The sequence below is a fragment of the Passer domesticus genome, chromosome 9, assembly GCF_036417665.1.
Source record: "Passer domesticus isolate bPasDom1 chromosome 9, bPasDom1.hap1, whole genome shotgun sequence".
Classification (NCBI taxonomy): domain Eukaryota; kingdom Metazoa; phylum Chordata; class Aves; order Passeriformes; family Passeridae; genus Passer; species Passer domesticus.
Genome location: NC_087482.1, coordinates 35,383,721 through 35,397,044, shown reverse-complemented (window position 1 = coordinate 35,397,044; position 13,324 = coordinate 35,383,721). Strand labels below are relative to the sequence as shown.

The 13,324-nt window shown below is 43.8% G+C and overlaps 1 protein-coding gene across 1 annotated transcript in view; it reads right to left on the bottom strand.

The window, feature by feature from the left end:
* Positions 1-11,338, bottom strand: part of MGLL (monoglyceride lipase) — an 80,845-nt gene extending 69,507 nt beyond the window's left edge. The window contains exon 1 of the mRNA XM_064432711.1: positions 11,258-11,338. Within this exon, the coding sequence (XP_064288781.1) occupies positions 11,258-11,270 (13 nt within the window). The 5' untranslated portion in view covers positions 11,271-11,338. The remainder of the gene's footprint in view (positions 1-11,257) is intronic.
* Between the last annotated feature and the right edge of the window lie 1,986 nt (positions 11,339-13,324).

Here is a 13,324-nt window from a genome sequence, read left to right as displayed (position 1 = left end):
AGCATTGCAGTGAAAAATGGGACAAAGCATTCCAAAGTATCTCCTGTGTAGGGTGGCAATGCTTCTTGGACAACCTCAGGACATGAAGGGATGGTCACCAGAGCTTTGCATGCTTTAGAGATGTGTCTTCAATCCCCAAGGCCATCAACACCTGTCATCTGATCTTATTCTAAAATTAGTAGCATGTGTCTATAACATCAAAATCTGTTACAGTATCTGAGATTTTGCTCCCCAAACCTCATCCTGTTTCCTACAACACAAGTTATCCATTGTATCTTGGCTACAGTCTGACTCTCAGGTAGCACAGCTATCTGTGGTTGGTTTGTGCTGTGGAGTGGCATCTGCAGCTGCTGTGGACTCAAAACGTCAGTTCATATTCCTGTTGGAGACCCATTGGAGGGGACTCCTAAACTCTTGCAGGGAACCTTCCAGCCCATACTACTATGCTCTGACACCAGCATGTGTTTGTTTTCACTTGTTGACTTTTCCAGGTACATTACTGAACCTTCTCTGGAATTACAGTAAGTTTTTAAATGGAAAATGAGGTCTGGAGGTGCTACACTTTCAGACACAAGTGTAAGGAGAGCTCCTGGATGGAGATACCTACACAAAGCTTCACCATTCCTAGACCTTGGGAGGTTTGAGGAAGAGGACAGCAAATGGGAAGCTGCAACATCCAGCTCCTAAGCTGGAGAGTCCCTCTTTCCCTCCCATGCTATGAAATGTGTACAAGAAGCACTGACCAACACACGTAGCCTCAGTCACACCCCAAGACCTCTGCCTAAATACCCCAGCACTTGCAGGGGTGGGATTACAGCAGCAGCTATGCTGTGGTTTAAAACAAGGATAAATTCCTTCCCTTTAGTTTTGTGGGGCTGTCTGAAATGAGACAGGGCTGAGACCAATCCAGTGATGTGTGTTGGAGCCCAAAGCCTCCCTCTGCAGCCAGCCAGACACGTTCCCCAGGCTGCTCCCGGCAGTGCAGAGCTCTGCTGTGGCTCATCTGCCTCCTCCACTGTGCCCAGTTTCAAATCTCTTCAGCAATATGTTCTGTAACAATTAAGGATTTCTGGGGCAACTCCATTAAGATCAGAAAGATATCGTTCTGCTTTGAAATATGTGAGCATCAATGATCCATTCAGCACAGCACCCCTTGGCCAGTCATATCTCTCTGATGATCAAATATATTTTTAATTATCAATCTATTTGAGGGGATCTTTTTCACTAGACAATATCCAACTGTATTGTAAGAGCCATTTGGATTGATGCAGAGAATTTGGCAGCAAGATAGGGAACATTTGGGCTTTCAACACTTAGGAACATATGGAAAGAGGTTTGGAAGATTGCCACATGGGATGTAGCTTGGAAGATGCTACATTTCTTCATCCTTTTTTTCTGAACAGAAATAGAAGAAATTTTACTTTTTTTGAAGGATCTTAATTCCTGTTTATTTTCTATGCTGCTCTAGGATAAACCACTATGGTCAGCTGCAGGGTTTGAGCAAAATCAGCTGCATGCTTATGGGCAAATGTAGGTGGGCAATTAAAAGCATGGTGATATTGCAGATCTTTTCAAGTTTTTGCCTCCTAATTCATGAGAACCCGCAGAGGTGAACTCACAAAGCTGCAGGCTGTGACTCAAGTCACGGGGTGAAGGAGGGTATCTGGTGCCCAGCCTGTCAGGATGTGCACCATTTACTGGGTCTGAGGGTAAGGCCCTGCTGGTGGTCCTTCCTTCACGCTCCTGCTGGGACCATCTGTGTCCCAGTCACCTTGACACCCAGGGTTGGACACACACTCCAGGCTGTCTGTGGGTCTCTGGTACAGTTTCACCATGGACTGGTGAAGCTGTGTTGGAGCTTCAGCACTACATTACAAATCCCAGTCACCTTTGGGACAGCATGGGAATGGGAGAGAGGAACCTCCTCCAGCCCAGCACTCAGGACTGGACATGAATGAACCAACATCATCTTGATACCACGTTAGGGACAAATGCCTCAAGCCCATCATGGGAGTATTCTGTGTCTCTCGGAGTTATTGCCTCTGCTTGTCAAAAGAACAAGGTTTTTTTTCTAATTTAAAAAAAAAATTTTTTTGTGGTTCCATTGTGTCCCAGGTTGGGGGGCTGCAGCAAATGCAGAATTCACTGGAATACACAAACATGTATTTGCACTATTGCAAAGTGGGCCCTGCAGCTTAGTAAATGCTAATTAATCTCTCAGACTGCTAGGAAATCATCATTATCCTGGCTCAGCAATGAGAAACAAAGACCAAAGAGGGTGGCAGGAGCTTATATTGAGTGACAGAGTCAGAGCAGAGAGAATTGCAGTCTTCTTTGGTGTTCTGAGCAGTAAACCACACAAGTTTGGCAAGACTGCATCTGAAGAGCAGAATGGAGGCACCTGGGGATTTTCCCTCAATCCCTGTCTCCGAGAGCTCAGCTCAGGGCAGGCTGCAGCTCTCATCCCACCTGACTGCTCAGATTCCCTTTCCTTGAGAAGTAAGAGCAATGGAGAGCTCTGACTGCAGCAGGGAGCTGGAAACCAGCCTGGCTAAGCACTCACTTCTGGGAACTGGGAACCACTCTCAGACACCCGTGCTTTGGTAATAGTCTGAGTGTTTATTGTCCACAAATTCATTGCAGCTTTTTATCTTGCATTTTCCTGTGAGAGTTTGTAGCCAAATAATTGCTGCCAAATAATGACTAGACAGGGCAAGTTCCTGTTATTTCTTCATTAATGGGATGCTAGGAGTCACTAAGATATCTCTAGCTGAGGTGAGGGCTAAGATGACATCCAGGATCAGGAAGAGAATGGAGGGATTGGTGACAAGAGAAGAGGAAGGACAATCTCCTCCAAAGGTATTCAAAGAACTGTAGCAACAGCTTTTGAGAACTGACCACATAAGTCAGAAGGACAAAAAAGATAGGCAAATCCCTAAATCATGTGGATAGGATTTGTTATAGAATTAAATTTCTGCCTTTCTGAATAAAACCTGGAAAAGTTCATGTGAGCTTCAACAATATTTTTAGCCATATATACAGCAACTGCACATTTCTGAGCCAGCTAAAATTTGATTCAGAACGCTTTAATATTTTGCTCCTTCTCACAGAGCACACCTTGATGGACATTAGTTATTCCTATTTTCTGTGGCCATAATAACCCCAAGTTCTGCTGTTCTGAGGATGCACTTTTGGTATCAATTTGGAAATCTTTTCACTCTAACAGAGTTACATAATTTTCTTAGAGAGATTAAGGAGTATTAAAACTAATGTAAGGACCAACCTTTCCTAAAACCCCATCCAGTTACATGCTTCTTTGCATCTCCATTCCCATCTCTACTAAAAGGAGAAAAAGGACTCTCCTATCAGCTTGCTCTTGCTGTCTGATTAGCTGGCAGCTATCACAGCTCTTCTTTTGCTCTGTTACAGTGTCATTTCCAGAGGAAAAAGCCCTGATGGATACTGAGCCTCAGGATTGTGGCACCACTGCAAATTAAATGAGGTTTCTGTTTATACCAAAGGGACAACAGTACCTCCTTAATCAGACTTTCTGTTCTTTGGAAATCCGCAGATATTTTGCCTAAAAGCACCCAGCAGTGCAGTGTAACTCCATAATAACTGTTTATTGGGGCTCAGGAGGGAAACCCCAGAAGAAAATCTGTAGGTGCAGCTAGAAGCACTTGTGAGTGGCTGACTTTGGGGAGTTTCTTTTGCCTTTTGTTTTAAGATTGCCTGAACTTGATGGAGGGTCTTTCATTTAAAAGACAGAAAGACCTACAAATTAAGCAACATCTAGCTCCTAATGTGTGAAACTGCAATTTGCATACATCATGGCAGCTGCTGAGTTGGTCCTTATTACCTCTGCTGGAGTGTTAATTTAACCACAACTTTATCATTAATTTAAATGGAAAAGCAGCGGGTTGCTGGCATGCCACATTATCTGTCAGGCAACCTGGGAATCAGCTGACAGAGCCAGAAAGAGATTTCAATTCAGAGGGGCTGCAGGGTGCTGCCTCCCGGACCTGTGGTCACAGACAAACTCCAGATTGCCCTTGGCCTTCTCTAAAGGTCAACACTAACCCCAAGGAAAAAACCCAAATCAGTATTGTGTCTGGACTGTCATAAGATAATAGACAATACAATCAAACTTGAAATCTCTGTATTTCTGGGGGTTTTTTTGTCCCTACGTACCCAAACTGTTTATACAGATATGATAACCAAAACATCATTACTGGTTCTGACAACAAATGCTTTGTAGAGCAACCATTGGAAGGTGGTCCAGACCCACCCTGAGGGCTGAAGGCACTCGGGCTCTCTGCCCACGCAGGAGATGCCAAAGCTGCCCACGCAGGACGTGCTGGGAGCAGGGAGCAGCTGAGCCATGGAAGGTGCCATCGATGCGTTGGCTGAGCCTGGAGGCACCTCCACACTCAGCTGATGCTGCATGGAGGAACGAACACGCCAGAACCACTCAGGTGGGAAGTGAAGCAAACATGAGGTAGGTACCAGTTGCCAACCCAGAGGCTGCCTCACTCTCCAGGAAAAGAGGCTGAGGAGCCCCAAGGAACTGCTGAGATGGGAGATGAGAAGAGCGGTGTCCATGCTGGGGAGCCACCCGTGGGCACAGAGTCACCAAGCATGCAGGTCTGCTCTCCCAAGCCATGATGATGTGGCACCATTTAGTGACACAACTGTGTATTCTCCAGTGGAGAACGAGGTTCTGCTCCAAACCATGGCAAGAGTGACAGAGATGAGTTCAGCTCAGAACCTCAGTTGTGATGTTTCAATGGCAGAAAAGAAAAACCATGTCCTGATGCCTGCCAGAGTTTAACTGAGCTGATGTAGGTCTCCTCTGAAGTTCAGATAGAACTGACTGTGACTCTTGTCCTGCTCATGGCAAACCAGAGCAAAGCTTCACCCATGGACACTTTGTGTGCACTCACCCACCAGAACAGGTGTCCTGCTTTCAGGTGAAGTGTGAACGCTGTCTAGCTGTTCTCAAAATCTGGACTGAGATAAAGACACACTTGGAAACGGGTCAGACTTTCTCCTAAAAAAGAACTATTTTTCCAATAAATGAATCACTAAGAGTTGAAATTTAGAAAAGAATGTCTTTGCTCATGCAGCACCAGCATGTACTGTATGACTGGTGTTATGCAGACACTGTTCTAAGACATTAAATTCAACACACATTTCCTTAACACAGATAAATTTGCATTAAATGTGCCTTTTCTGTCTCTGATGCCTAGTCCTTTTCGTTGTTTTAAAATACACTGTGCTAAAAGATCACACACTTATTGAATTATCACAGATACTCTTCCCTTGGTATTAGCTTAACAAAGTTCAGGAAAAAGTTGTCTTCGCCCACATCTCAGCCATTCATTTTTATAATAAAAATCACCATGACAACAGATAATGATATCAGAATGAAAAGATTATTACTTAATTACATGAAGAAGGTGAAAACAGACTTGGCTTACAGCAGAAAAAGCTTTTAATTCCAGCAAAATATGGGGGGCACACACTCAATTTGTGACATCATGAAGTGCTGCTGAGAGCTGCCCAGGGGTTGCCCCACTGCGTGACGGGGTGTCCCAGTTAATTCAGTGAAGTGCAAGAGAAATATTCATCATTTCATGAGCAATAAGGAGACATTTTCCTTAAAAGTGTTAGTGTTTTTGTGAAACAGGCTCATTATAGAAATTATCAGAAGAAATGCATCCATAAAGAAACATGATTATTATTTAGGTAGTGGACTGGTTTAATATAAATAAAATTAACTACATAAATGCTCCATTGTTAACCAGCACCATGCTATAAATTTTTTCCAAGTTAGAGGAGAACAGGGCAATTTACAGGATACAGTCCATTTTTATCACAGCTGTGACATTTCATCAGCACAGTGTTCTATCTTGGCTTCTGTGAGAGCTGTGGTATCAGACTGGGTATTTTTATTTCTAAGATAAATCTGAACTTTTAATAAGAACAATCTGGGAGTTTAGACAATATATATCTTTGTAATCTGGTCTTTTGAATTCTCTGACATGAATAAACTTTAATTCACTGGTAATTTTTCCTAGTTTTGTTCACAAATGCTACAAAATATGCTTTTAAAATAATGTACTTTAATTTTCCCTCTAAACCCAACAAACTGCTATTAGTTGTTGAACGTTTCTGCAAACTTCCTCTACGGCTTTTAGAGAAACTGTGTAATAAAATCATCAGAATAAAAATCTAGATAAGGAATCCACATTTCATTTTCAATTTTCTCAGAAGTTATTACAATCAATCAACCAATTAGCGTGGTGAACAAATAAATTAGTGCTGTTTAAAAAAGAACATTCTGAAAACCCCTTAATGTCTTTCTCAACTAAAAGTATTGGCTCAACATTAATCAATTTTATAACCCTAAATTCTGCTTAATATTTTTTCCATCTTTGCTTAAAGATATGGAAATAAAAATAGTATATTATGGCCCTCTCTGTTCCTCTTTAATTTTCAGAGTATGAAATGTACATCAGTGCAGCCCCACTATTCTGGACCAATTTAGTTGGTCTGTTTCTGATCTACACCAGCACAAACAAGAAGATAGCCATAAAATACACAGATAAAACTCAATTTGGTCAGCAATCCTTCTTTCATGTACAGCTTCAGCCCTTGGTAATCTCACAGAAGGGCAGGAGGATCAGTTTGGGAAAATTTCTGTCAGCTATGGAGACAGTGGCCTTGATTTTGGGAATGACTTGGATATTTTCAGCAAGCAACAGCATCTGCTGTGGTTGGGTACCCACACCTCTGAGGTGGGTGGGTGCTCCTGTGCTGGAACTGCTCCAGCCACCCAGGAACAGCTGCCATCCAGAGATTATGCCTGGTTCTGTGCAAGGTCAGTGGGGGACATGATTCCTGAAGTGGTCACCAACACCAAGTGCAGCTGCACCACCCCAAGGCAGAGTCTGATGCTCCCTAGCACTGTGCCTGGCAGGCAGCACATGGACAGGGGTGAGGAGAACGGCACCGGTGGCTGCGTCCCAATGTGCCCCTGAGCCTGACATTAGAGCAGCTCCCTATCCCAGCCAGGAGCCCAGTGCAAGGCTATTTATAGCCCTGGCACCTCGCTGTTACCAGGAGCTCCGTGTGGTGGGTGAGAGCTCTGCCTCCCTCCCATGCACTCTCACAGGCCCTGGCCGCTCCCAGCGTTGAAAAGGTACATTTAAACCCCATCCCCACCTGGATCAGGAAAGGGAAGGGTGTTTGCTGCTGGGACAGACGGGCAGTGTGGAATCACTGGGGCCAAGCTTGCTTTGGGTTGCTGGGTGCATGGGATACTCGTGGGCAGGGATACCTGAATGTTTGTCTCGGGGAATCCTTAAAGGTTCTGCAGAGGAGCATAAACACAGGGACAGCTGCAAGGCAGCAACAGGGGGACGAGGCTGCAGGAGCCACTGCTGGTGCCAAAACTGAGCCTCTCAGTTCCTTACAGTTCCTTGCTGTCTAGTTCATAAAGGAATTGTAAGAGATTCATTACAAAGTCAGGACAGGAACTGTCGATCAACATCAAACGTGGGGTCTGTTAGTAGTTATATGGAGTGTGGGAACAGGATCAGCCAGTGGATGCAGAAATTTCACTGCCTGAGGTCTGTGCACAGTGGGGAGATTTGAATACTCCACAAACCTGCAAACATCTGGTCTTGCTTCCAGATAGGAAGCTCAGAAAAACTCTTGCCTCTTCCCTCAGGATATCTCTACATGCCTGGGACTGATCCCTGCCAAAGGGATGAACATTTTCAATATGAGGGTTCATGGGGACTGCAGATTTAGGAGATATTCAATGTGTGTGTCAGTGAAGGGGCCATTTTGGTGGCCATGGGTTGCTCTGACTTTCCCCTTCTGTGAATATGAACATACCCACACACTTGCTTGGTAGTGATTGAAATTGGAACTGGAGAAATTCAGTGGAAAGTTTGGATTCAAACAGTAACTAATGGAATCCTGACACTGAGTTATAAGGGTTTGCAATTTGCACTTTATTACAATCTCACTGCTGAATGACAGATTATTAAAGGTTTTACATACTAGCATTTGCTCACCAGAGGGATGCATGCTCCTTAGTTATGTAAGTATCAGCAATTAGAGTTAATCTTTTGTAAAAATGCAAAGAGGGCCTAGTTTGCATAGTTATTAAATTATGTTTATTTTCATTGTGATACAGTCCTGTTTATATTATATGATATAACTGTTCTGGAAAGCGAGTCTTTCCTATACTAGCCAGTGTATTTAGAGAAATGCAAAAAGAGAAACTCCTAGGGCCCTTGTCAGGCTGCCTAAAGAGCTACTGAAATGCATTTTAGAAATACATTTTCCTTCTGCTGGCATATGTCATTGTAAAATACTTATGCATCCTCCTTCTGTGAACAAGCACTTTGCCATTTCAGTTAGTTTTTATATGCAAGAAAAATGATCTGCATATGTGAACTGTTAAAGAAATGGGGTTGGTATGTATATCTTTAGGTTCTATTCTTATACAATTAATGCACATAATTGGCTCAGACTGGTGTTTGTCCATAGGCATTTGTTTGTTAACAGTGCCACATCAATTTTCTACTTAAATTGTGGGATTCTTTTCACTGACTTCACTGAGCTTTGAACCAGATTAAGTCAGGTGAAGGCACATTCGAAAAGATGGCCCATAGGGTCTTTCATTTCCAGCTGCTTTGATTTTTTTCATGAATCTGTAACAGTTTAAAGAAAAAAAAAATATGCCTGGTATTTGCTGAGATAGGATCAATATTAATCCAATCCCACATCTAGGCCTCTGAGTTGGCAGTACACAGAGCTCAAACTGTCAAATCTTCCCAGAATCATAAACTACCCAAAGCTTTGAAAACTGATCAAAGCATTTTCAGGTCTCCAATGGTCAATCATGCTCCCAAACAGAGTTTTTGAAGATTTGCAAACTGCTTAAAAAATCTCCCTGGTAGGTACCACGTTTCTCCTAGTTCAGAGAACCTTGTTGAGGTCCATTTTATTTTTATTTTAAATTAAGAGCAATGCAATGAGAAGGAAAATGAAGCTTCTGCAGAAAGGGCAGGCTGTGTCTGTTGCAGTCTGACTGGAGATGACTGCAGGCTGTGCTGGAGTGGGATGCTTGGAGCAGCAGGGATGCAAGGATGCACACAGGGGAAGACAACACTGCCACAGCTGCCTACATCTACAGAAGCAGCTAATAGGTCAGCAGACCATGTCTCTGCACTGAGAGCCTCCCTTTGCACCACTTGCAGACTGTAACAAGCTAAGAGAGCTCCCATGAGCCTGCCTAGCAGCACATCCCAGCAAGATCTGGCCTGTGCTTGGATGTAGTGTGACCTCAGAGTACTTTGACTCAGGCTTCTCAGTAACAGAAACAAGGTGCCAGAGAGATGGAGAGAGAAAAATAATTAAAATCTCTCTCAGAAGGACTGTTAGACTTTATCTCATATGGGTCAATGACATAATTGGATTTGTACTGTTAGTAGTTTCAAACCCTCAAAATTCCTCCTTCCCTGACAGGAATAAATCAGTTCTGACCACCTGAACTGTACCTGTGTCGGATATGGGGTTACCATTATTAGAGTTGTAAGGATTATGCTCACCAGAAAGCCCACGGGAAAGGCAGAGCTGCAGGCTGGACTGCCGGGAGTCAATTGAGGAGTGAGAGACAGCTGAGTGACAGCTGGAAGTGAGACTGTGATTGGCTGAAGGAATGTTTGGACAGTGTAGGAGCAGGAAGCTGATTAGAAGGCAGGACATGTGGACAGCAGACATGAGCCAGCCAATGGGTACCTTCTTTCTGTTAAGTTCTCTTAGGTCTCAGTTTGCTTTCCATTATGTCAGGTTAAAATTAAAGGTGTAAAAAGGGGGAAATTTTTACAATAAAGTGATCTCCTTTGCGTGCATACGGGGGTCCATGTCGCTTTGTTCCCACTGCTACAAATGGTGCCCGAACAGGGACCTATAAAGGCGGCGCAGGGTGTGTGGTCTGCTCTGGTAGCAGCTCACACTAGGTCATGGAACTGGCCAGGAAGGTTCTGGGGAAGGATCTGGGGGAAGGATCCAGGAAGAGGACCTGGGAAGTGGATCCAGGAAAAGGATGCCGGAAGAGTTCGGGAAGGAACTCAAAAGTTTGGGAAGGAACTTGGGAATTTAAAGTGCGCACACCTCACTGGGAGGGTGAGTCGACCAGTGAGAGAAAGTATGGGAGGTGGAATACCCCAGGAACAGAGCAGGAGCTTGGGCCAGGTCAGGCAGCTCCTACATCAGCAATCTATTAACATGGCTGATGTAAAACATGCCACGCTCTCCCAACAGGTAGACAATGATGAGTTATCCCATTGTGGCAGCTTGCTTTTACAAACACAGATGAAGATTGTAGAAAAGCATTTCTCGCTGTTCATCACCCACACACCTGTGACATAGCAGATATGGTTAGAGCATGCCAAAATAATGCTTATAACAATTTCTGACAGAGATTTAGCCACGCAGTTCTGGGTTCCGGACACTTGGGTGGGGGTCGGGGCAGGCCCGGTCCCGGGGTGGGAATTGGGGTGAGTGGGGGTCGGGATGGTCCTGGCAGCTGCACTGGTGATGCTGGGCTCGCTGCAGGTGGCCCACAGCGCCAGGAGTTTGTAACTTCTTGTAGCAACGGGGTGTTTTTCACAAAACCAGCATTCCCCACTCTCCCACAAGGCAAATTCATATCGCTATAATTATTCTATACATTTTACTGTGTTTGTCATCCTGGCTGCAAGGGGCCCCGCAGAAGAGATGACAAGCACTGCCTTTGTATTTAAGAAGCAAAAAGGGGAGGAGTTGAGGTGCCCTCAGGAGCTAAAGCCTTATATGTCCTTAATTTCTTAAATCGTGATGAGACGGGACAAACTGAAAGGCAGTATTTTTTGACATGAAGGCTCATCTAAAACCTCCTGTGATGGTGAAGGATTTACTGACGGGAGAATGGAAAGGACACTGGACTTAGTAACACGGGGAAGAAGCTATGCCTGCGTCTTCACAGGCCATCGTGTGGAGTGGATTCCATCACTACTGTGTTATAAGCATGCTACAGTTTTTGAAAGCTTTTATAGCTATTATTGTTGTCGCTGTTATTAATGTCTTTGGACTTGTTTAGGTTTTTCCTAGTAGGTTTTAGTTGCTTAATAAAAAGAGAGGGGGGAGATGTAGGATAGGGCGTTATAACTGCTAGAGCTGTAAGGCTTGCTCTCACCAGAAGGCCCCATGGGAAAGGCAGAGCTGCAGGATGGATGGGCCAGAGTCGCTGAGGGCTGAGAGCCATTTGAGTGACAGCTGGGAGGGAGACTGTGATTGGCTGAAGGAACACGCGGACAGCGTATGAGCAGGAAGCTGATTGGCTGAAGGAACACGTGGACAACGTATGAGCAGGCAACTGATTGGATGGTAGGCGCATGGACAGCGTATGAGCAGGAAGTTGATTGGCTGAAGGAACACATGGACAGTGTAGGAGCAGGAAGCTGATTGGTTGAAGGAACACGCGGGCAGCATATGAGCAGGAAGCTGATTGGCTGGTAGGACGAGTGGACAGCAGCACTGCAGCTGAGCCAGCCAATGGGTGCCTTCTTTCTGTTAAGTTCTATTAGGTCTTGGTTTGGTTTCAGTTCTGTCAGGTCAAAATTAAAGGTATAAAAAGGGGCCTATTTTTACAATAAAGCAATCTCCTTTGGATGCATATGGAGGTCTGTGTCGCTTTGTTCCCCACTGCTACCGGGCTGATCCTGAGAGAACAAGAGGGCTGAGCAAGGAGGGTTCTTTCAATAGAAAGAACATTTTAGTAGAAGGTGATCCCATCACCTGGCAAATCTTTCCGAATTCCCTAAGCTATTTAAGGCTGAAGTTTCACCTTTAAAAGTGATGCAGACACTTCAGTTCCTGCATTGCACAGTAAGCTGGAGCAGGAGCTGGGCTTTTAACTTAATTAGATGCCTTTGAAAGCCTGAAAATCCTAATTCTCTAAGTAACTGGGAACTGACTGCATATGGAAAACTTCCAGAAAGGTACCCTGCTGCTGATAGCTACAGTGACACTTGAAACGCATCTATGCACTAAATGTATAATTGTTACAGAGAACCATCTTTTACTGACACTTACCTGTATGTCTATAGGAACATAAATTTCCTGAAAGAATTGGTTGTTCTCCAGTTCTAATTGGAGATTCTTAATGTTCTGCCACAAGTCTGTATATTTTATCTGGACAGAATGGATAAAATTAATTCAAGAAATCATATCTGAATCAAAGCAAGAAAGTAAGTATTCCCTGAAACTGTGAGTGACCTTTTCAGCACAGATCTCCAGCCACAGACTAGAGATGTTTCCCAGTCTGACCACCAATAACTATCATTTCAATTGGCTTTTTCCAACCAGCTGGGCACCTAAATAATCTTGATTTGGTCTGTGGATTTTTTCACAATTTGTCGCATTTGACCATATCAGTAGTCTTAAGACAAAGTATCTAATTTATCCCTTATTATCTCTGAAAAAAATGAAGAAAATTAGGTTGGATTGACACAATTTGTTCTTGATAAATAGGTGCCATAACTGCTTTTATCACCTTGTTACCCTCTAAATCCTTATAATTCAATCACATAATAATTTCTTCTGGCATCTTTCCAGTTGTCAGAATTAAGGGAATGATTCCTATTATCCTATAGATACAGGAACATCTATAATTCATTGGAAGCTTCCTTTATATATCTTATTATACCTGTTCCTTGTGTCAAGATTAGCATTATTATTTGCCCTTTTTGAGCACTGTGGGATCTTTTGCACGGTTTAAAATCTTGATTTTAAATGCCAGCACAGCCTTCATAATTGAACTCTGAGATTATAACATTATTATCATCTGGGTGCTGATTCCTGCCTCACTGTGGCTGTCAGCCAAATGTCATAATGCATACAATTAACAGATTTGCTTCTCAGCTTACTGATAACAAAGGAAGCACAAATAATTCATGGGCAGAGGCACTGGTTCTTTGATGTGATTGAACTCTGATCCTTTCAGCACCTGAAGGGAGGCCAGCTGAAGGCAGGGCAGCCTCATTAAGGCAAAGAAAAAGGAAAAAAAAAGCAGAGGGGGAAGAGGAGGATGCAGGAGGTGCCCCCCACGCTGGGTGCTGTGACCTCTGCTGGGCCAGGTCCTGCATCTCCCACCCTCCCACCATGACACGGAAACAGGAGATTCCTCGGGAAAAGACAAAAAAAAAACTATGTCCCAGACAAAAAATACAGACAAAATAATGTCTCTTATTACACAGTAGCT